This window comes from Apostichopus japonicus, chromosome 3, assembly GCF_037975245.1.
Source record: "Apostichopus japonicus isolate 1M-3 chromosome 3, ASM3797524v1, whole genome shotgun sequence".
Taxonomy (NCBI): Eukaryota; Metazoa; Echinodermata; class Holothuroidea; order Aspidochirotida; family Stichopodidae; genus Apostichopus; species Apostichopus japonicus.
This window is the reverse complement of record NC_092563.1, coordinates 2,178,594-2,203,623: the sequence shown is the minus strand read 5'-3', so window position 1 is coordinate 2,203,623 and position 25,030 is coordinate 2,178,594. Positions and strand designations below refer to the sequence as shown.

General features: G+C 37.6%; 2 protein-coding genes across 2 annotated transcripts; both read right to left on the bottom strand.

Annotated features, from left to right (window-relative positions):
• Window position 1: 1 nt before the first annotated feature.
• LOC139959818 (mitochondrial import inner membrane translocase subunit Tim21-like) lies at window positions 2-5,812 on the bottom strand. The gene is made up of 7 exons (XM_071957697.1): window positions 5,663-5,812; window positions 4,698-5,039; window positions 3,363-3,425; window positions 2,915-3,012; window positions 1,911-1,984; window positions 986-1,085; window positions 2-577 (listed from the first exon to the last, which is right to left on the bottom strand). The coding sequence occupies exons 2-7, from the start codon at window positions 5,035-5,037 to the stop codon at window positions 488-490; spliced, it is 765 nt and encodes a 254-aa protein (XP_071813798.1). The 5' UTR covers window positions 5,038-5,039; window positions 5,663-5,812; the 3' UTR covers window positions 2-487.
• A 1,095-nt stretch (window positions 5,813-6,907) lies between these two features.
• LOC139959800 (vacuolar protein sorting-associated protein 35-like) lies at window positions 6,908-23,103 on the bottom strand. The gene is made up of 17 exons (XM_071957657.1): window positions 22,899-23,103; window positions 21,734-21,823; window positions 21,228-21,324; window positions 20,397-20,520; window positions 19,654-19,839; window positions 18,840-19,053; window positions 18,216-18,299; window positions 17,480-17,589; window positions 16,366-16,462; window positions 15,386-15,534; window positions 14,572-14,842; window positions 13,800-13,889; window positions 12,827-12,949; window positions 12,174-12,353; window positions 11,549-11,788; window positions 10,731-10,874; window positions 6,908-9,834 (listed from the first exon to the last, which is right to left on the bottom strand). Exons 1-17 carry the CDS (start codon window positions 22,899-22,901, stop codon window positions 9,655-9,657), a joined length of 2,382 nt encoding a protein of 793 aa, XP_071813758.1. The 5' UTR covers window positions 22,902-23,103; the 3' UTR covers window positions 6,908-9,654.
• Between the last annotated feature and the right edge of the window lie 1,927 nt (window positions 23,104-25,030).

Below are 25,030 nucleotides of genomic sequence, written 5' to 3'. Positions count from 1 at the left end.
GTATTTTGAAGTGATTTTTTGGTTCTGTGAAATTTTATTTCACAAACAATTTTCATCTCTCTTGACAGTTTTATAAAACATTCATGCATTATAAAGTGAACTTTTTAATACTGCTGCCACATTATTGCAAATTTCTCAAACTGATAAAAAGACGACAATTGGCGTTTCCTTATAAGCTTTGAAAATTAATGTTCCAATTTTCCATAATATTCATCGTGATAGACGTTTATACTGTTACAACAAATTCCGATTCACTTAACCACTGTTACCATGGTTATCAGGTTGAACTTGAGAATCAACCATCTGCCAATAGGCCCGATACCATTTGTACGGACCTACCCACTCGTACAAAATTTCTTTTTACAATCAAAAGGTTCATATCTCTCACTTCATGAAATTTGTCTAAATGTATCACTGTTTATAGACCATATCTTAAAATTCCGAAAGTCTTAGAATGAAAGAGGAGATAAGTCCATCCAGTCTCTTGTTATCTATTGTCTTCCAAGACAATTGTTTGGGGAGGGTAACCGTCTACTTCCACAAAGAGGTACCGGTATTCAAATTGGCCGTATTCATTCTGAAAAAAAGGTAAAAACTTGTTAAAGCTTAACGACAAAGCTATTACAAATGACATAGTTACACAACAATTGCTACATATTCGCATTGCAACTTTCTGAGCCTATAATCACAGCATATGTCCTAGACACGTCCACCCACACTGATAAACAGAAACGATAAATTTAAAAAAAAACACCACTCCAATTTAACCTGCGTTGCGACATTTTTACCTAATGCAACAGTACAGCGAGCTCTGATAAAAAATAATATAACAAGTTCATAAACTGTGTTGTCGTAAGCCCCGCAAGTCTTCTAGCATTGTGGAAAAGACAATAGACCATGCAAAGAACAAAAAGTCGTCTAGTCAAATTGATAGGGCTTATTTTCAAAAAATGTTGAAACTTGTAAGCAAGCGAATTGGTTCTACCTCTCTAACTTCACAGTTAACTGTGCCTTTCTTGTCCGGGCCTTCGATGTAGAATTTCACCCGCATGTGCACTACGCCATCTTTCTCGTACACGTAATGACTGAAAGAGCAAAATGGAGGCTCTTTTAATTAGAAATTAAGATTACAATGTAGATCTTGGGGTACATACATCATGTCGAGACAATTCACAAGTTCACAGACAAAGAGAACTTTCAACTTTCAGTGAGAGAGACCTGTTCGCACGAGAGTCGTAGGGTACTTTTTTTAATCGAATGAGTCAACATATCAAACTTGTTTGAGAAATTGAACTCATTGAACAAACATATCCAGACCTACAGAAGTCAAAAGGTTAAAGGTCGACAGTATGGCCAACCTAGTTGTCACAATTTTTCTGGCTGTAAACTTCTCAACGTATGCCAATAGTTTGGAAGATCAATACAGTGAAGTATGATGTAAAGTTGGAATATTTTCACAATTTCCAGCATTGTGAAAATTTGGAGGCAATTTTGAAGACCCTTACTAACCAAAGTGGTAGGATGTTTTACATTAATATAACCTTCTAAAATTATCAATCTAAAACTAGAGGTATTCATCATTCTTATTATTTCAAGAAAATGAAGACCATGAATTTAAATAGTCGCACATATCCCAGGGTAAGAGTACCATTAGCAAAGGAAAAAAGTCTGGTGACCAACATATTTTCTATTTACCTTTACATCCCTATTTTCTTTTCACTTTCTTTTGTGGTTACATTTATCAAATGGCTTATAACATGACCGTGAGTTGCATAGCAACCTATCCTTTGCTACCCCCCCCCCCCCCACTCTCCTCTCCTATCCATTTCTTTACTTTCCATGAAGTAAATGCTCTGTTAATTTACACCTCTATTAAATTATTAATCAATCCTTAGACCTCACATGCTTACCTGACATGTCTTCTCCTCTTCCTTCTAGTCATTTCACCGTAACCTTTCAAAGGCAGTCCAAACACAGCAGTGACCTAAACAGAAGACAAACACCGCAAAATAAAATAAAAAGAAGTCGAACACTGGACAAAAATTCAAAATGGAAATATCTCATCCTCTGTCAAAGTTAGGGGCTAATACAAGCTTAATGGATATGATAACCTCTGGAATAGATTTATCCGGGTTGATGTACTCACTGTAGTTTTAATGACAACTTTAATAATTATGTGTTATAATGTATTGAATGTCAAACCATCTGCAAGTTTTCATCGTCATTTCCTTTCAAACTCTTTCTTTTCTTAATTATCCCAACAGCTGTTAGTCTACCGTATTCTGCTGCCATCACTGTGAAAGTAAGACACTTACAGGGTAACAATAAAATGTCTCTCTATTCGTTAAGTTATTTTGAAATGTTACAAAAAATACAAATAAGAGTTCTCCACTAATGAAATAGACCCAGATAAAAACTGGGAAAGGTTTGTTTCAAGAAACATCGCAGAAACATTTAACGAGACTTGATACCACATTCCTCTCAATTCAGGAAAAAAGTTCTTCTGAGTTCTCAATGAAATAGACCAAGATAACAACTGGGCAGAGATTGCTTCATGACACATCGCAGAAATATTTAACGAAACAAGAAAAACGTTCTTCTGGGTTCTCCAAAGTCAGAAGAGAACTTGAAAACTAGGATGGATTTTGGAAATTATAACCATTTATATTACAATTTATGGGGATTATTTAAATTCTCTACTCTCTATGTATGTGAGTAAAAGTATTAAAAGAAAGTGACTAGGAATTATCGAAAGCTGTAAAGTTTTAACAGTAGCAATAAAATAACTCACATAAGAAAAATTACACTGACTTGCAACAGAAACAGAGAGAAATTTTGCAATATTTTCTTGAATTTTTTTAAATGTTTTTCGAGATTATGCCGTCTATTACAAGAAAGAAACTAAATTGATTACCTCGTCGTTCTTTTTGCACAGTTTCAATGCTCTGGTATAGACTACATTTGGACTCTTCGATGAAAATAGTTCTTTACCAACAGTGAAGAACATTAAGGCTGGAAACAAAGCAAAGAGAGCCATCGAGATGAAATATTCAAAACTGTTGTCACAATATTATATTTTTATTCACACATTATTAAAAAAATACGCGATTACTATTTGAAGACAGTTTTCAAATATATTGTGTAAGCATTAAATTATAATTTTGTATGACCAAAATCGTTGCCTTTTCTTCTGGTAATCTGGCCATTTTGCATAGCATTGATTTGAGATGTCAATAAATTTTTGATCACAGAGTAAATTAATTTCTCATCACAGAATAAAGAAATTCAGAGAAGAAAGGAAAATGAAAAATGAACATTTCTGATGTGTGAAGTCAAATTTTCTAATGATCCTGTGATTTTACCAGTGATTCCAAGTCCAACGATGATAACTCCAAGATATGTGACGTCCTTCCCTGCTTGAGCAACTTGAAGGAAAGATAAGATAATGTGATGACGTAAGAAATTTACTAACAAACTTTGTTAAAAGTTAACAAACTTATTGGGGGGAAAGATGTCATATTAAAGGATAAAACTAGCATGGTAACACCCTTGCCAAACAGTGAACAAAACTACAACAATTCAGGAAGAAAGACAAATGCCAAAAATAGGTCTATGTGTATATTCACAACAAAAGGGTTGAAGCTAGCTGCATACATACATCATTACAAAAAGGTTGAAGCTAGCTGAATACGTACAGCATCACAAAAAGGATGAAGCTAGCTGAATACGTACAGCATCACAAAAAGGATGAAGCTAGCTGCAAATGTACAGTATCAAGATGAAAAGATGAAGTAATTAGCTAGTGCTATATATTAGTTCTAATTTTGATTCCCAAATGTTACTAACAAGACACAACTCCTTGAATGATTTCACAGCACATTCGAAAATGAAAAAAAAAAAAAAAATTGTGCCATGAAGAAGTACAGAACATGTCAAAGGAAGATTTTGAGAGTAAATTTCATAATGATTATTTAGTTTTAACTTTCTTAGCTTTTAGTATGTGTACATAACATGAATGGTAACAGACATACAATTTGAGAGATGAAATTGTACCTACACATCAGGTAAAATGTCAAATGTTGGAATCTAATAAGTACATGACCAGTATATATAGTCATAGAGCTCTACATGCTGGTCTGATGAAAGGGCAGGGGAGGAGGGAGAGTCGGGGGGGGGGGGGGGGAGGTACACCCTACTGATCAATTGCAAATCTGATCACAATCTGATCTGATCAATCTTATGATCAATCTATCTGATCAATCTGATCACATTTCTGATCAATTGCAAATCTGGCAAAAAAAAAGGAAACAGTATTCACATTTTGGGATTTTCAAATTTGGAATAAATGTCTCAAAATATTGCATAGCAAAATAACGTAAAAGAAAATAAAGAAAGCGCAAATAAGGGGACATAATTGTCGGGCTGGGAACCAACTTCGCATGCTACGATACACAAAGAACAACATGAGATTGCAAAGAGGAGGAAATGTTATTTTACATTTAGTCAAAAAGAATGGTTCTTCAGGTTTCATTAATTAGTGTTTTACAGTTTTTACAGAACTTTGTATTAATGTGAAAGTGGCCTGATGCTTCCTGCTTTGACAAACACAAGAAACACATCAACATTGATTGATTCGATTTATCAAAATTATGTAATATAGTGATAATAGTTAGTGCAAGCAGCGTAGTAATACCAACCTTTCTTGGCAACTGTAATTTCTCCTTCTTTTGTGCTCTTTACTTCCTGAATAGATGCCTTGGGTTTTGTTGCTAGGGAACGAGTGCAGCAGCTCCAAAGCGCTTCAACTGAGGTTCTTTCTATTGCACATTTCCTTTCTAACTTTGAAAAGCAGCAGTTTGACCTTTGTCCATTCTTGAAGCCACTATTTAGATGGGTGTGTAAGCTATGATGGCTCAGGAAGAAAAGCAACCTTAGAGACGACCCTGAGTCAAATTTCAGCAATGATGATGTCATTGGAAGCATTCTGTACACCAGTCTAAACTTAGCCGTAGATGACAAAGGTTGTAGGACGGCCATTTCTGTTTAGGAAGAGTCAATGAATACTTTGGTTTTTCAGCAGTTAAAGGCTATCAGCATTGGTACAAAATCATAAAATATGATATATCAAAGAAAATTAAGATTTATCGAAAGTACTCTTTCTGGATTCTTGGAGTCTCCACATTACTCCCAGACATGAGAATTGAGGATTCAATCAAATAATTACATACAAAATGATAGGAAAATATTATCATGGTGGTAATCAAAAGGATTGTTGACAAGCAAATGCGACCATTTCTTTCCCATTACTACTAGCATAGTTTTGGCGACACTGTATTTTGAAATGTGCAGACACATTAACTGCATGCAAGACCATCCTATAAATTTAAGAAAGAGACCCATTCTTATTGAACAGATGATCGGGTAAATAGCTCCGACCTTAAATGTTGAAAGGGCTATGCTACGATGTATTCCTGTTCAATACTTTCTTGGATCCTACAGACTTGGCTAGGCCTACATTGGCTTGTGCTTCATTTTCGCAAAAGTGGGCCTCTGACTTCTGAATACAGTACACCTCAAGGTCTGGACAGTTACTTATTAGGTTAGCTATAATGACGAACTGTGACCTTACAAGTTGGATTAAACCCTACTAAACGGGCCTTACTTGGCTGATTAAATGGTTCTCAAAACCCAATAACCGCAGATAATATATTCAGTTGAATATGTGCCTCAAGATCTTCGCACTACCATTTGCCTTTCCAGGGTACTTGAGTTGTATACATATGAAGTTTACACTTAGTAATCCAGCATGCGTCGATGTTTTTGTTTTTGATCAGGGTAAACTCTGACTAATTGTGTACAGGGTCGTCATTTCGACACTATCTGCGACCGTTTGATAATAGTGGAAATTTTGGGGATGAAAAATGAAATTTGAAGATGGAGTTGTCAAACTGTTGGGGAAAAAAACTGAATTGCGATATAAACTTGTACTTTCTAGGAACGAGTCGAAATAAACTTTGTGACTTTCGACATTCTAAAATGTTCCCGCAGCCTCCAAGTACGAATTTTGATATCAAATTAGTCAGTCCAAATTTCCACAGAGGGATGATCCCAAAGTCTTACCAGTTCCACTTCCCCTTCTACCTTGAACATTTGAAAAGAAAAAAAGACTGAGAAAGTAAAATGTTTCAGATCCTAAAGGAGTCACAGATTCATAATAGCCATCCATCCATAGCCATACATGACATACTAGGATTAGGCTACTAACAAACAGATCATTTTTTCTTTTCTTTTTGGTGGGGGAGGGGGGAGGGGTAGGTATGTTCGAGGAAGTTGTTCATAACAAAGGTCTGTCACATAAGCTTTTAGATGGTGGTTGGGTTTGTGTTCCTTTTAAAATTAGAATTCTCACCATGTAGTTTAGTCATGACAATATAGTCTTGTGCAGTACCACAATTCCCTTGAATTGAAAATGTATCTTTTCTTTTCAGATGTTGGCCACAAACTAAGAAATTTTATTCACGTGCAGTTTTCTTACGAAACTATAAAATATATATTCAAAAATATAAGTGCAATGTTCTGGAGAAAGTTTCATGCTGTTTGTGTTGTGAAGGAAGATCCTCTTTCTACAATATACTGTCAATTCAAATGTTTGAAACATTACATGACAACATTAGAAAATTCCCCCAACTGGCCGAGAGAGAGCAAAGACTCTTACAATAGGTTTAACCTTGGGTTCATTTCTGATTATTTGACAACAAAATTCATTCAGAAAAATTGTTATTGTAGTTAAAACAATTTCCCTTTAATTTTTCTCCATCCATCATTCTCATTCTATCGCAGTACAACTTCAAGCATCTTAAATATGAACAAGACAGAGGTCTAATAAAACACATCTCATGCCAAATCATAAATGACTAGTGTCAAATCCATATGCAGATGTATTACATAATTTCACAAACTTACACATGAAATGACAATTTATTATATTCAATGGGAGATTTATATTCATGGTAAACTACATTGATCAGTCAATAGCTCGGAGTATTCGACATGACACATGCCGTATTTTTAAAGCCTTTCTGAATCAACGCAGAAGGGCTTCTTCACCTTTTTTACAATATTATATATTGACTGTGAATATAAAACAATATGTAGAGCTACAGATAGAAATAAAGGAGTAATTTCCTCTACCACAGTTGAAATCCACAAAAGAAATACATGGCTACATGATCTGACCAAAATGAAAGTAGATGAAATGGCTAAAAGCAATTTACCACAGAGGGCTAAGTTGTAGAGATATTCCTATGGCTGAAATTGATTGCTTCATAAAAATGCTGATAATTTTCTGCATCTTTAGGTCGAAACCACAACCTTGTAGCGTATGGTGAAGATATTAATTTGTTTTTTTAAAGTTGGTGATATTTTGCGAATGCATCTGGCAACAAACAAAGTGAATGATGTTATCACAGCAGTTCAGCTGAAAATGTTTATTTCTTTTTAAAGTCAGGAACACTTGCCATTCAGACATCACAGACCATCTAACGGTGATCCCCTCCGAGGAAGAACAGAGAGATGAATTGCTTTTATTTAAATAGGTAGGAGCTTAGAGATGGAAGAGAAATGGGGAAGATATCTGAAACACTTTCCTTTTGTCCATCTCTAATGAATTAATGCAATTACAACAACCATTCAGTCTTGTGTTCACCTGACAGGTACATTCAGTCATAATCTGGTGTTCACCTGACTGATACATTCAGTCATATATTCACCTAATTGGTACAGTCATAGTTTGGCTACAGAAGTGTTTTTATTGGATTCATCTCTAAGGCTTTGCTCTAACCCACACTTCATTATCTTGGTTACTTTTGGTCCAGTACAATCAACCTTAATGTGCAATAAATTCATACCAATTGGATTTGTACACAATTGATCTCACTGAAGCTTTACTATGACAAAATAGGTCAAAAACAAATAGAAAAGATTGTGATATGTACAATGAAGTAAGCCAGCTCAGTGAAATGTTGGCTGATCTCTTAAGAGTTGGGTCATGGCATCGAACTGAAAGTCTCGGTGGTTAACAGCATAATGTGAGACAATGGCAGAATGGTAAAAAACTGAATCTTCTGATAACTTCCACTAGTGATTTGTTAGGTTGTATACAGCTATCAGTTTAGGGTTGGAGACATTCCTCAAGGTTTATGTACTTACTCCCCAACCCCCCCCCCCTCCCCTTCCATAATTTTTTTTCTCTCTGTCTTTGTCAATTAAACAAATGGACTCCATGGCCTTGTGTCATGAACAATATAGTTTTTGTTTTGCTGGAAAGTATTGAAAATAAATCCTCTGTACTTTAAAAGCTGCATATATAATTACATCCTACATTTGAGGCATCTATCTATCACATTTGAAATGTTCATGGGTTCCTGGAGATTTTCTTTATGAAACTTTAAAAAAAAGACCTTTTGAAAATTTGCATTTCAGCAGCACTTACTTGAACATGCAGAGCAATTGCACATGAATACCTGAAATTCAAATAAAGTACTTGTATGATAAAATATGACACATTTTGCTTTTCAACCACCAGTCTAAGGAACACAAAGACAACATTTAGAATTTCCCCAATACAAATGAAACTGTTACATAATAAAGTCAACATCTTCTATTTCTTGTGGGGAGAGAAAATGCACACATTAAAGCAGGAAACTAACTATCTTTCACCGTTTTTCATTGGAGCCGAACCAAACGCCACAATAAGGTTTCTACAGACTACGATGGATTGAAGACCAATGCTGAGTGGTAGAATACATCAAAGACAAAAATTGAGAGAAAAAACTACCGATGATTTGTCAAATGTTTATCAGAGAAATATCCGGTATCATATCTCAAAACTCCTTTGCAAATATTTCAAGTTGATATAAAAAGTGCAAAGATTTTGTAAACAGGAACCACAGTATTTTATAAGAGACAAGGTTTAAGGCCTTCAAAACTGCTGCACACAATTTTGGACACTAAATTTTTTCTCCTGGAAGTTCTGGTTATTGCAATAACAGAGTTTTGGTTGGAAATGGTGCTGATTGGTAAGATTGGGTGCGGTTTGAAGCCGACCACCGCCACCGTCAATCAGTGTAGTTTACATCAGTGATTATGTAACCTTTTATGGTACATTTATTGTCTACAGCAACATATGAATGTTGATTTTCCTCTCACAGTCCACTATCATTTAAGTTGCAATAGTTGTACTTATCACAATGCACATGACAGCATTTCCTTGCTTAACTTTTTAAAGTAAGCCCAGAAATAAAAGATACATATCAATGTGTACAATCCCCCTTAGACCTCAATCATCCCCCAGCCCCCCCCCCCCCCCGGCCCACCCCAAACTCTCTACTATAATATTTGTCTCTTGTTTTTACCAAAAATAAAAATGAATGATTTCTCATAACCTTGGGGAAAATTAATTTTAAGCGACGTATACTGTTTGAATTTTTAATCTGGCTAGAACATATAAATTGTACATTTGCCTGTACGTGTGCTAACACAGGTTCAAACGGAGCTTACATAGCTGTTTAAAGGTTAGCTACCAGTACCACTTTCAAAATGGTTATTAAAGGAGATGAATTGTATATCTGTACATTGGGAATGTGATATCATGTGTTATAGCGTAAGCCCTTCGTACGATGGCCCGTCTGACTCTCCCGCCTCTTGCTTCATCCTAAGGTGCTCCAGAGTGTTCTGGAAGTGTTTCGTGATCTGTTCGGTCTCCTCGTTGTCTTCTAAGTTGGGCAAGTCTTCTCTGATCTTTTCTAAGAGCTGATTCAGTATTTGTACAGTTATCTGAGGAATGGCAGTGACAAGAGGGGGAGGAATTAAAAATCAAACATTTCGGAATTTATTCATTTATTTGATTAAAAATTATACCGATTCAACGTTTACTTTTGGCAAATGTTGCACTTAGGCATCGTTCCTACAAATGCTGTGTATTGACATTACTGTGTGCTCTTTGAATGGAAATTTGAGGTTATATAATATTGCAGTAGAGTATGTGCTATGCTATTATTCTCTGATGTTGTTTTGAATACTTACATAATATCTCTCAATAGAATATATTTTGCACTCATTGCAGTGAATAAATTTTCTGGTATCGCATCGCACAATGCTATGCAATGTGGTGAAATTGCTATACAAGTGCAAAGATGCATTACAGTTTTTGTACACAGAGAAAGGATAGTTTTTTATAAGAGACAAAAAGTCCATAGCCTTCAAAACTGCTATGTTAAATTTTTACACGGTCAAATTATTCCCCGCATAGCATATCATACATAACACAGTGGAGAAGATGCTTTTCTTCTTCACATCATATACAGCTGTTATGATCATCAAAATGATCTGATTAATCAGCCCTCCAAAAATCAACAGTTGTCGAAAACCATCAATTCAGAAACACATCCAAGTTTTCCCATGACAGAATTACTTGATTAGCAATAACATGTGCCTGAGATTTTCTTTCCTTCTTGTGGTAACGTACTTACAAGTTTTCCACCTTTTGACATACTGTTGGGAACAAAATCGGCTTCCAACATCCACTGCACATTTTTCTGTTTTTATATTTTTTATACTCATTGTGAAGCATCTTCATACTAAAAAATGAGAACCGGCAAAATTTCCCCCACTTCGGGGAGCATGCACATTGAGAGTGATATTCAAAGAGAGTGATATTCAAAGGCTATTACCTTGTCATTTCCTTTCTCGAAGAAGTAAAGATATCTATTGAGTATCTCGACAAACAGTTGAACCTGCACCGTGGGGTCCATACACTGCTTAGCAATCCTGAGTGCTTTCTTCAGACACTCCACTACACGCTCCCCAACTCTAATCTGAATGGACGAAAAGGAATGCATGCAAATGTTTAATAGTTTAAATTATTTCCTACCGTAGTTCTGTAAGAATGCAGCTGAACTCCGAATTGGTTTCTGTCATATGAAACCCCTTAAATGACTCAATTTGGGAGCTGTTAATAAATACACTAACAATGAATACAATACCCACCCGCCCCCCCCCCCAGGGAGCCCCTCCTTCTGAGTGGCAGCTTCTAAATCCAAAGTTAGACCCGACACTAATCAAAGAAACCTCTGGATATCAGTCAGGAGCATGTTACTTGAGATTCAGTGGTTAGTGGTAGACAGTTAGTAATTTCCATAAGGAAAATCGCCAAACACAAGTTTTATCATTCTCCGATATTTGCGAACTTGAAAGCAGACGACACCGTGCGTGACTAGATATCACACAATAATATAAACTATGATCAGGGAATTGACCTCAAAAACATTAACGGGATAGGACTTGATAAAGCTCCACAAAACCAATTTAATTCTCTGTAAAGGTGAAGGCTTTATACGTCCATCTAAAACACACTTGCTTCCTGCCCCACTGCCTGATTCCCCCCCCCACCCCACCACTTAAATTCTGCCAATAACTAACAGAGCCATCTCCTTACACATCCATGTAACAACTCCATTGACATTAATAAATGCAATCTACTCGTTCTCACCTCCTCTCCCTCGCTCTCTGTTGTTCTACCGGACCAGAAGAGGTGGGAGCAGACCCCCACTCCTCGACACTGGTCTGGTTTCTTTAGCAGTTTTGACGCCGCGAGTGCACACTGCGTTCTCAGCGGTTCGTGGTTCTCCTCGCTGAAGCAGGAAGTCTTTTCAAAAGTACAAATGATGAGCGTGATAGCTGCCAGTTGTGCCTTGGAGTCGCTGATCTCATCTTCGTACAACGAAAATGCCTGTCAAAACGTACCGGGGGTAAAAATCAGAACATTATAAAGTAACTGATAAATCATAATAAAATTGAATCTCACTTTGAAAAAAAAAACTGAGCCAGGGCAAAAGTAATATTATAACTATTTTATATATAACTATATTATGACTTATTTCCTAAATAATGTTCAAAATCTCCTGGAATTTTTTCCAAAGTTTGATGAACGCATCATGCTCTAATATAAAAGTCGAATGGGTAAAATTAAAATACTGCACGATACTACCGAACACGCTGCAGTGTTGTTGAATGGAATTTGCTTCTGAAGAAGATCCTACTGGGATCGTAGCACAAGACTCTCAATTAAAATGAATAAATTACGGAATAGAACGAGAGCAGGGATTTTGATTTACCTGTGACATGAATTCATACGCCACTGTCTCGTGATTCTCAAATCCAATCTGGCCGGCAGCTATGGCACCTTGTAAGAACAATCTCAGAGGTAGCTCGGCCAGCTCGGCTTTGATCAGTGCACTGATCGTTTGATGACAAAATGTGAATATTTTCTGGCATTTCTTCTCCCATTTATCATCCTGTCAACAAAACACAAAAGAATAAGCTTATTACCTCTTAAGGATGACTGAAGGCACAGTGCTGTAGACGGTTAAGAAGCACTGCTATCGGCCAGGCATTGTCTCTTCTATGCAACTCTTAGTAAGAAATGGGCTCTTTACAAATCAACAGGGCCTCGATGCATCTCTCAAAATGGACCACCAAAATGAAGAGTCCACATTCGACCAAGCCCACCGATGATTTGGGCCACAGGTGAGTACATTTTGATATTTGATACCTCTGGACGCCCCAGATTTGTTACCCTCAATCTCCAAAAAGTATATGGAACCTGTTTGGTTTACTGATCGCACATTTAATATGAATACTAGCCACTTTGCTGGCTGGCAGGGATTTATATTTTGGTATTCGTCACCGGGCCCCCTGGGCCTAGCCACGTTGCTGTAAAAACAATAACAAACTTAGGGGATGACCGATCCATCTGAGGACGACTTACCTCTTCCGAGAGTTCTTTATAACGGTATGCTAACCTCAAGGCAGAAAAGACTAGTGGCGGTAAGGTGTACTTTATACGTTTGTTGCCTCCGTTGCCAAAGTGTTTGCGAGCTGCAGTCAATATCTGAAAATTGGGCGTGAAAAGAAGATTGATCTCTAAACTAGTTAAGGAAATCATCTTTAAAGGGTGTGAAGACTTGCGCAAAAAGAATGTCTAATGCCGGTAATTTGACCTAGTTTCGAATGAGGTGTAACAGAAGTGTTAAACACCAACATCCATCCCAGAAAATACACACACAGCTTGCTACCGTCGGTAATTAGACACTAGTGTACAGTCAGTACATACAGCTGCAGTCAATACCCACAGCACAGTATACAAACAATACAGCGATGGACATCACAGGTCCAGCTAGAATGAGGTGTAACAGAAGTGTTAAACACCAACATCCATCCCAGAAAATACACACACAGCTTGCTACCGTCGGTAATTAGACACTAGTGTACAGTCAGTACATACAGCTGCAGTCAATACCCACAGCACAGTATACAAACAATACAGCGATGGACATCACAGGTCCAGCTAAAGATAACAGGGTATCACGTTTCATTACTGTCTGCATTTTGTAGCGACAAGCAGAAAACTTCGCTTACAAGCAACAGAAAGTTAACTTTTTCAGAGTGCGGCACGTGGTTTGGGGCTAATCTTCAATGCCTTTAAATAAAAAGTCTTGATCCTTCTCTAGAGAAGTATGCACAAATAAATACTTGAGTTGGAAAAAAACGTTTAATCAAATTATTGGGGAATTAACAGTCTTAAATTGTCCTGTTTAAGTCATGACTTTTAATAACTTGTATGCTAGACAATGAAAGAGCAATAACAATAGCACACATAATTCCAAAACAAAAAGGAGCCAAGATCGGAAGGATTTTTAGCCACTTTTTTAATCAGATAATGAGAGAATAAATCATCCCACCAGGTATTGCTGATCGGCGGATTCAGCTTCTAACAGATTAAGGAATCTTCCCATCAGGCTTTGATCTTCCGCAAATTCCTCGGGATCGTCCTGACGGTTGAAAGAAACGATAAATGCACGTGATAGAAGTATCAGTAGGAAAGCAATACTAAGACAAAACAGAATTTGAAGATTGAATTCATGGATTGAGAGAACCTGCTGGTAATTTCTTGATGTTCTTTCATTCAGGGACAGATGTGTTACCTGAAGGCCTTTAGCTGTTGTAAGGACTCGACACCACCTTAACAAGGAGAGTCTTACAACCACCTTAACAAGGAGAGACTTTCAACCACCCTTAAAAAGGAGGGACTTTCAACCACCTTAACATGGAGAGACTTTCAACCACCTTAACAAGGAGGGACTTTCAACCACCTTAACAAGGAGGGACTTCCAACCACCTTAATTAACAAGGAGGGACTTTCAACCACCTTAACAAGGAGGGACTTTCAACCACCTTAACAAGGAGAGACTTTCAACCACCTTAACATGGAGAGACTTTCAACCACCTTAACAAGGAGGTACTTTCAATCACCTTAACAAGGAGGGTCTTTCAACCACCTTAACAAGGACAGACTTTCAAACTCTGGTTTTGCTGTTTCTTTTCTGCTAACTGCACAACCATCAAGTACCAATTGAAACTTAGATTTGGGGATGAGAGGAAATACAGACAGAAAGACAAGACGATTACAGACGGACAGACAGACAGACAGACAGACAGTTTGATGGGACCTACCTCGGCAGGTTGGTCGACCTGGTCTTGGACCAGAGGAGCGACAAGGAGCAGGATCTGGTCCACCTGTTCCTGAAGTGGTATCTGGGTTTTATGATCCAGGGCGTTACTGATGATCAGCTTGCCCATGCTGCGTCTCCCTTCGTAGTCCAAATATTCTACCACCATCCCAAAGTGTTTGAGTTTCAGCAGAACCAAGATGTTGTTGTAGGAATCTAGGGGAATCTTCAATAATCGGATAAGTTCCTTGGCGACGGGGGTTTGACTGCTTAGACTGGCGGAGGCAAAAGAAAAGAATGGGGGTAACAAATTCTTTCAGGCAACAATTGAAACAGTACACATCGTGATATTATGTACAAATGAAAAAAAGAATTTTCAGATCGTTTGTTAGAAGATGATGAACAGAGAAAAGAGAATATCCTCTCCCCCCAATCCCCCCCGGCGACATGCTGGTTGCAAAATCAAAGAGAGAGTTTTTGAAACAAACAGACAGGATGAAATGTAGAACACTTAAAGCATCTGACACCTTTATGGGTGTAAAGACTGGCTGGCCTTTATATGCCAAATAAGAAACAATTGTCTTTTTTATCGTTAAAGATTCAATGTTTCCTCCATTTCCATAGCCATCAAACTGTTACTGGGGTGAGCAAAATGAATAGGCAATGTGCTAAGAGAGCTAAACTGCTGAATATGATCATATTTCCCTCCAAAGGAGTTTCCCTTACTGTGCCACAGAGTACCTATCATAGCTGGGATATATTCTTATCACGGTGACATTACTATTGAAACTATCAGAAGCGAAACAAATTAAACTTACTGTTCGAGTCCAAGTTTGTGAAATATTTCTGTGGTAGTCTCGAGGACCTTGTCGATAAAGTCCACTCTATCTGGGTAACACTTCAGAGCCAGGTTGATGAGGGAAACTTGAAGGGCAACGATATCCTCTGGAGGCATGTCTGGTCGAGCCTAACAGAATACAATGCAACATAAAACTGTGAATCACTTGTCGTTATCAAAGGGTTGGCGGGAAGGAGGAGGGAGGAGGAGGGAGTGAGGAATAGCTAAGCTGAAGAGAGGAAGTTTACAAAATGAAGTCACACAGTGTAAAAGGTAACAGAGCTTCAAAATAACATCCTTACCTACATGGTGTTGGTTAATATGTACAATAGCTTAGCTGGAAGAGCACAGTTCTTGCCGTTTGCGAAATGTCCCACGAAACAAACATTCTATACCCTTTCAAGGTGACATTGGAATTAGCAGGTCATTTTTCTATATTCCCTCTACCTTTCTGATGCATGTACTGAATTGCCACACTTATCTTGGAATCCCTTCAAGCCATTTTCATGGTTGCAAGTAGTAAAATGAATATATTCTTTGTATTCTTCATGTATTCGTGTATTCTTACACACATAAATTAGGGTTGTATAAAGCCAGTGTGAAGAACATGAGATACTCAAGTTTTAACCTTGGCTAGAATTCTGTCCTAGCAGCCTATCTGGTCAGACTTTTTAAAGAACCCTCCACAAAGTATATAAGACAATTCACAATGCCTACATGGTGGCATGAACAACACTGTTAGATAACTTGAAATGTAATTGTGTAAACAAAACAGTAAAGATACGAATATTGTAAAGATGTGTTTGCCATTCAATCCACTCAAACACATCTGTGCAAATACCCCTATGTCCCATACTTTTTAGCCTACAAGCTAAGAAACTGTAGTTAAAAGACTCTCTTCAAATCATTCATGATTAGTCTTTTTTACTATTGTTTTTGCAAATCTTGTAAAGTGCCTACCTGTATAATAACAGCAATCTGTTCTGAAAAGATGTCAAACAGTTTGAGATCGTCAGGAATACCCGCCGAATCATCTCGGGTCGCAAAGACTGCAAGTCTGGGGATGAGAAGGAAAAAAAAAATCAAAATCAAAACATAACAAAATTTACAAATGTGGGGCTATGAGAATGAGAGAAAGGTTGCCTTTTGGGAAGACAAAGGATCAAAGGAATGTCAAAAGAAAATAGACTTTTAGAAGTCTTTTGGGGTAATCAATAGTCATCAACTATGCTGACAGTATCAGATGTTAACACATTCTGTTCTTATGTAACGAATGAAAAGAAGTTCAGTGGAAACATGACACAGTGTGTTATTAGAATGTTAACATTTGCTAGGCCCACAAAACATTCAAAATATATTCCTACTTCCAATTTTTCGAACTGTAGAAGAAAGAAACACAAAACAAAATTGTTTTAAAAAGTCCCTAAACCAGTTTGCGCAATTAGGTGTTAGGAGTTACGAACAATGCAGAAAACTGCCTTGTCATTTGAAACTAGGAGTTCCAAACCCAATTGCTACTGATTTCTGACACAGAACATAATCTGATTTCTAATCTCAACATGATCTGATTTTTAATCTCAGCAGGATCTGACTTATAATCTCAGCATTATCTGACTTCTAATCTCAGCATTATCTAACATCTAATCTCAGCATTATCTAACATCTAATCTCAGCATGATCTGACTCATAATCTCAGCATTATCTAACATCTAATCTCAGCATTATCTAACATCTAATCTCAGCATGATATGACTTCTAGTCTCAGCATGATCAGACTTATAATGTCAGCATTATCTGACTTCTAATCTCAGCATTATCTAACATCTAATCTCAGCAATATCTGACATCTAATCTCAGCATGATCTGACTTCTAATCTCAGCATGATCTAACATCTAATCTCAGCATGATCTAACATCTAATCTCAGCATGATCTGACTTCTAATCTCAGCATGATCAAACTTCTACGACAAAGAATGATCTTCCTGCTAATACAAAGTATGTTCTAATATCTAACACATCCATCTAACAGTACCATCTGAGTTTTGATCAGAGAGCAACATCTATCTGTCTTACCGATCAATTAGAGCGATGATGATATTCTTAACATTAACTGTAGGATTCAAATCAGCACAGGCCTTCAAGAAGAGGTCCAACGTATCAAGATGAAATTCATCTGGGAAAACCTGTCAATAGAAGCAAATGACATTAATATAAATACAGCAGCCACACTGCAGTACCTCACGCTTAGCTGGTCATTCATGTTACCCCAGAGAAAACTTGACCGAACCCAGGTGACTAGTACCACCATTTGAAGCACTGCATGTTTTGGAGCATTCCCTACGAACACAGACTTGATACATCTGTAGTAATAATCATAAATCTGAACAATCTGTTCAAGATGTCAAAAAACTGAAATTTCTGATTGTAAGGAGATTTTTTCCAGATTTTCTACGAAGAACTTAAGTGTCAATCACAAACATTTTTATAACTTTTGACATCTCTTCAAATGGTAATTGTCCAATTGGTGTTATTTTGCAATGTGTGCATCTCATCACTGTGAGGTCCCTTCGAAACTTCTGTAGCAATCACTATGGAGACTTGGTGTGTCTATTTATGCCTCACGTAATCACATTTTTGCATGGCAGGCCTTTGTGAAGCAACTATGGATAAAATTTAGAGAAAGAAAACAGCTATGATGACAAATATCCAGAGTAGAGCCAAACCTTCATAAACCGGAGAGAAGAGATCTATTTGCCTCTGGAATGAACATCGAACCTTTCCACCGACTTAACTGTAAAGATGTGCTCACCTGAATAATACATTCCATCAAATATTCTTGAGCAATGTAGTCCTTACAGCTGACAAGCTGCTCCAAGATTTCAGACAGGACAAGCTACAATGTAATGCAGAGAAGTTTTAACTAGATATGATCAAAGCAATGCAACAAACTTTTACAAGTCTACACACTGTAGGGGCATTTTATTATAACCAAATGTACAGCATTGTAATATTACAACAAAAAATGTACAAAATATTATAAGAGTCTACATGTTGAAAGTGCCCGTTTACGACTGTTGGACGAATAGAAACGAGATAATGCCACTGTCATTTGGAATGGGATATGATTATTTCACTATGACCAATTAAACCTTTTAACCAGGTTATAAAACTGTATGGGATCCACACTGGAATCAAGAAATCAATAAATGAATGAAATCACGATTGTTATCATTAACACAATTTGGTGAGGTCTGGTTTGCATAGCTTTTCAAATAAAACTTGGGTATTAAAGTTACAGGAGAAAACAACTTGCTGTGTATGTGTGTGTGTTTGTATCACCACTATGCTACCTGAAGTACCTACAGAGAGTAACCACATTCTAACAGACTTGATCTCAGAGGTACCTATCTGCTACAGACTCAATCTTACAAACCTTTTTATATCTGTTACCATCAATGGTCTCCAGTTGACTTAGCCTAACCAGGTTAGTCCCCACTAATATCTTCAGCTCCCTCCTCTCTTTCTCCCGTTTCTCGTGGTCTCGTGTGTGACCCTGATGCTGCATCCTTACCCAGAGTTTGTTCATCTCGGCAAAGTTGAGGAGGAAAAAGTCGATGGAGTCCTCTACGGTTCCCGTTTTCACCTCCCTGCAGAAAACACAATGACAACAGATACTTGCTAAAGATATATTTGTATCACAGTGCAAAATATTTGAAGTATTCTGAAACATTTTAACCTACAAACAAACCCCGTTTCTTTATCATTTGTTTCAACATACATGTGTACAAACTTCGTATCAGGCATTTGCCAATCCAAAGAAAGCATTTTATAATTCTTTGGTCTCAAAAACAGAAAAATATTAGAATGATTATGTTTGTGCCAGCAGGTGTCGATTGGAAAAGGAATTTTGGGATTAGATGCGAAACCAGACAGAAAAAGATGGACAGTACGGTCACGACCCACTTTTCTACAGTTGGCATCAGTCATGGTTCTATGAAGAAGTGACTCACACAAACCAACATGGCTGTGATTCTTTCCAATGTACAGCACATTGGAATCAGCTTGGGAGAAGGCACAACTTGAGAAAACCATTCCCAAATTCCTTTCAACTATTCACAATTACAAACAGTCGTCACAGTCATCACAGTCAAGAAAACTTGGGTCATATTCAATGTCCATCAAATTGCAAAGATGGATGATTCCTTAGGACACTAAAAATTTGACTTCTTCTGAATTTTGAGACTTACGGATCTTCTTCCTGTTCAGCGTCTGGCAGTATGTTTCTTGTACACTGGAGGAGGTAATTCCTGAGGAAGAGGCCCCTAAGAGGATGCTGGACCCCTCGACACATCTCCACCAGGTCCTTCATTATGTCCTTCCTAGAATGCTGGGATGATTTGATATAGACCATACCAACCGTGATCAAGAGGTAACTGACGAAATGAAGAAGAGAAAAAAAGAAAGACCAGAAAAGAAAAATTAGATCTTGAGATTAAAGTTCTAACTAGGTAAGAATATCAACAAAATGTTACACAGGTAACTCAACGGCAAAAATATAGCAAACTTTAACTTTATATCGTATTCTTTCGAGTCATCAAGTTTCTTTGATATTGCTTAAAGTTTTAATGATTTATAATGAAACCAGAATGACAAACCCGTTCAGTGGTTACTCGCCGCGGGGAAATCTAAATTTCCTAGGTGCAGATGAATGACTTAGATCCACATTAATAGACTTCAGGACCTTGTACTCACCACGAGCAACCCCTGATGCCAACTTTGACTCTACATCAAAGTTAGGAATAATTTTGAGTGTGTATCTGATAGAAAGTGCATTCCCATTGAACAAAAACAAACAACAGACTTCCTTCGCATACAAGACCATATCCTATGGATATTAGCGAGTACAGGGCTTATTTATTCAAAATGGGCTCAATAATGGGCTCAATAATGGGCACATTTATTTCAAAGTGATCAATAATTGGGTACTCACAGTCTTGGTACTATGTTGCCAGCATACTGAACTAATTCATACAGGTCGGCTACTTTATGTCCTTTCTGGTATTCATCTAAGAGAAACTGCTCCAAGTGACGAACTTCATCGCAGACTTGCATGTCTGGTGTCAGCAATGTTAAGGATCAAAACAAGTTACAATATATGCAATGCTGCTGCATACTTTTCCTTTTGGGTAAACTTTTTTCCATGTGAATAAGCTAGTGGCTTCCTGCAGCACAGACACATTGGGCAGAGTTCAGGGCAAAAATGTTGTCCCCATCAGACCAACCGGGACTTATTGTTTGGGTTTTCCTAACAGCAAGAAATGGTAGCAAAATAGCAAAAGAATGACCAATACATCCATTGTAGAATAGATCTGTAGGTTTGGTTGATAGAACACCCTCTTTGGGCCTGTAAAAGTCCCCTTCCCGAAGATCATAGCCCTACCACTACTTTCGGTTGAGGCCTGTTTCAGTGACTCCAAAGTGACTGAGGGTGATACCCAATTTATTGTTTTAACTAACTCCCCCTAGGACTATTTGGGGTTATCTAGTTTCATTGCAATCAATATTCTATGTAAAACAATTACCTGTGTGCCAGCTGACCACAAAAGCTGAATTTGTTTGTCAGAACAGAAATTCAATCTTCTCAGATGATCTCACAACAGTTACAATTTTGCTTTTGGGGTTGCATAGCCAGTATCAACTTGCAGATAAAATAACAGGGTTGGTTTTCCAGAGATTTCACAAAATATTTACACATTTTGTATCACAATACAAGCTGAAAAAGAAAAAAAAAGGTTTCTCATTTCTTATTCTAAAAGGATACAAAGCTCATAATAACTTTTTGGTGAGAGGCTGGATGTTCGCAATTCTCCGAGCATGTTTGAGGCATGTTTCAGCCCATCCATCAGTTTTGATTTGTCCTGTTAAAAGAAAGAAAGACATGTAAGTCACGCATGTGGAAAAGTGAACACATTCCCGAAATTAAAAACATATGTGAAGCTGATGCAGCCAATCTACTTACAGAAACAGTTGGACACTTATGACACTTTCAGTTTCAACAGAGTAAGGCAGAACGTAGAATTGTAACAGTTTTACTTGTCTCCTGAATAGAGCATGCTTTTTATCTACTTACACAAGGGGCATAGCAGCCCACTGCAATTATTTGACTATATTTGACTAAAATCGAGACAGTTGACCAGGGACAAGTTTATTGTTTTTAATATGTTACCTTCCAATTACTCAATATTCTCATCGAAACAGTCTGCTTTACATATTACCATTTGCTCCTACGATGATATTACGTTTTGAGTAAAAGCATTTGAAACTCACCAAACATCTTTTCATTTCAAATGCTTGGACTTTGACCTCTTTAGAAGCTTCTTCCAAAAGTTTCTCTTGATCTTCAGATTGTGATGGAGGCTAGAATCGTTAACAGAAGAGAGAGAAAAAAACATGTAACTAAGATGTGTCATCAGTGCTACATTGGCTAGGAAAAGTGGTTACCAACTAAGGGATAACTACTTTAAAGCATAGAATAAGTTAATAGGCTCTCACACTTTTCATTAAAGCCTATACAGAAACAGGCTCTCACAGATGAAATAGGATTTCTTACATCAAATTATGATAAGGAGACACTTGCTGATTTCTTGCAGACTAAAACAAAGTTTCAGAAGTGTTCAGGCTAAGTTTAAGCAGAGACAAAAACTGCAAAATATAATAGCTAACATTCTCTGCTTCACGATTAGATCAGGTTTAAGTCAACAACTTCTTGTACAATTTCTGTTATAACAGTAGTGATACTCTTAACAGCCATCAGGGCGATAAGTTGCTACACCTTTCTTAAAAAACAACACCTTAACACTTATTATCTTAGCATCCCACAAACTTCTGAAAGCATACACCATTTCATTATTAACAAAACTTTCTGATAATTGATGCAAACCTGTATCTTACTCGGTTGGGTTAGAACTGTTTTTATCCTGGTTTCTTTAATCTCAGAAATTTTAATAAGCTTGGTTACAAAGGGTCCTGAAGCAGGTTGAGGAATTTGATACTTTAGTGACAAGCTGAGGCATAGTGAACCGGGGGAGCATGGTGGGCACTGTATCATGGTTAGGCTATAGATGGGGATTGAAATTTGGCTGCCAATTTTTCCCCCAAAACATGATCATGCTCATTCATTGTTCCTGACTTTTTAGAATACCAACTTGAGGATTCTGCGATAAAGGCTCGTTTCCTTACAAAAAATAAATCAAACAATCTCCCTCAACTAAGCTACCACAAATATTAACTTTAAAGTTGTGGTGTAAATATGGGCAGTAAGAAGGTCAACATAGCCAATGAATGTAAATTTATGTTGGCTGTGGGCGGAACGAATTCTGTCATTATTGGCTAGCCTATCATTGACTATACACGCTAAAGTACTAGCCTAAGCCTGCATTTCCAATTTTACAGTGTAGTCAGATAAGCTGAAGTTATGACAAGCGAACCTTACCATTGTTTTCAAGTAACGTATTCCAGAAGATGCCTAATTAAAATGTCCCAGTGAAAGTCTCAACATGGAAAATGTAAGGTTCTCTCTTGAAATGTTAAGGATGTGCCACTTCACGAGCACTTACTGTCGGAAGGTCTTTCGGACTACAATAGGTTTTACAGAATTGAAGAACTTAGACCTGGGCTTACAGGGTTACTCCAACGATGATTGGATATGGTTCCCTAATATTGCCGTAAGTCTTACCAACGCACCAATAGACAGCAGGCTTACGCCCTATCTCACGATTGATACAAAGTTCATAGTGTATATCACATGATTAACTGATACAGTCCTGTATTTTGCATAGATAGTTATAGCAAAGATAATTCACCTCCGAAGTTTCACACCCAGAAATTTTCGGGACGAAACGGGAACGGTTAAAAATTGGCCCAGATCTGATAATCGATGGGCTACTTGTTTATATAGCACGATGTTATATGCTTCTCACGCAGTGGCGTATATAACTCTGAGGCCAATGCGAACTCCCGGGCGGCCCCGACCCCGGGGGGAGGTCGGTTTCAAGGACCGATAAATACGCATGGACCGATAAATACGACCACCAGGTATTTCAAGCAGGAGATCTAATTTAGCCTGCTGCTCATTATATAAAAAGTTCTCCATCGATAGTTAAAACGAAACAATTTGTCCTCCGTCAACAGAGATCTAGCCTGAGAGTGGCGCAAACATGGTGTCTAGAGGTGTCAAATATCAACAGGTTCTCACCAAACCCAAACCAGTCAGGCTTGGATGGACTCTCCTTTGAAGGCACGTTTCCATTGCAGCACCAAGGCCATGTAATTGCTTGAGTCCTTGCTACGCCACTGTTTTTCGTTGTATGGAATTATTGAGTTTGTCTTTAATAAAACATATAGGCCTATGCCTAATTAATGTATGCGACAATGTTATACCAGCGTGAACCTGCACACACGTACCATAATATATTTGTAAATGATTCATCCATGACCGTTTGTATATCCACTGGCAGCATGGAGTGTGCTTCCCCAATAAATGTTTCTTCGAAATGGCATACATTTTATACGCACACAAATTCGGTATACACTGCATGTGGCAACATTTTAAAGTTGTACTACAGAAATTTAGCCTATTCGGTGGAATATATCTCAGAACCCTATGGCGGGGTCGTCGAGGGGAGGGGGGCAGCTTACGGTCTGGGACCTCTTGTTCTCTCACAATTTTAAAGCAAAAAGTACATGTCAGACAGAGAAATTGAATTTTCCGGGGTGTATTCTAAGTCCTGGTGGGGTACCTGGAGAAGTGACAATTTCACTTTTCATATTCATATAGCCTATGCAATATTCAATGTTCTGTGGTAGTGATTCAAACGACAACACTGTCTGAAAGCCCCTTCAGGGGTTCAGGGAGGAATTTTAAGATAATTCTTGCTCTCTTTTATACTTTGATTTTCCGGGTCGGCATACCTCTCTACCTTGCTTTAGCTTCAATTTCAAGGATAGGTTATTCCACAGAAGTTATACAAACACTACATGAATTCGGTATTAAAGCATCGCGCAGACCCTTACTATTGGACACGACGGCACAAAAGACAAAAGACAACCCTTCACCATAATTCTCCTGGTATTAATAACAAGTACGCTGTTTTTCAAGATTACGATATATTTCATTTTCTCGCATTTTATTCCTTTATCAATTCATTAATTTTTTGAATGAAAATCATATGGTTGCACGCACTTAAAGATATATTCGGCACATAATACTGTTCGAAGTTATCCTATGATTTTCACTGGTTGCAGTCATTGCAAATCACCGTAAGTGTTCAAATCAAGATGGATAGATATGTAAACACATTGGCAAAATGTGGACGATGATCCGCAGAGGAAACGTATAAGTTTAACCTGTCTGCGGACGGTCGAACTCCAGTTATAAACGGAGAACACTTGTTATCTGCACTCAGAAACATCCTCTCCCCTCCCCACCCCAGCCACCCCCCCCCCGCTGATATGTGGCAGCTCTGTTTATTTTTCACCTAATATTTTAAGGCCTGCATACATATTCTAAATATTTTTAAGTTCTATTAATTTTTATAACACGAAACATATTATACAACAACAGCA

What these genes read in the sequence shown, in the direction of transcription:
- LOC139959818 (XM_071957697.1), bottom strand. Translation starts at nt 5,037, where the DNA reads ATGGCCGTCCTACAACCTTTGTCATCTACGGCTAAGTTTAGACTGGTG. An exon ending in AATTACAGTTGCCAAGAAAG is followed by an intron (nt 3,426 to 4,697) that starts GTTGGTATTACT and finishes CTTTCCTTCAAG; the next exon opens with TTGCTCAAGCAGGGAAGGAC. An exon ending in TGTGCAAAAAGAACGACGAG is followed by an intron (nt 1,985 to 2,914) that starts GTAATCAATTTA and finishes TCTTCTGTTTAG; the next exon opens with GTCACTGCTGTGTTTGGACT.
- LOC139959800 (XM_071957657.1), bottom strand. An exon ending in AGATTGCTGTTATTATACAG is followed by an intron (nt 15,535 to 16,365) that starts GTAGGCACTTTA and finishes GTATTCTGTTAG; the next exon opens with GCTCGACCAGACATGCCTCC. An exon ending in TCGAGAAAGGAAATGACAAG is followed by an intron (nt 9,835 to 10,730) that starts GTAATAGCCTTT and finishes GCCATTCCTCAG; the next exon opens with ATAACTGTACAAATACTGAA.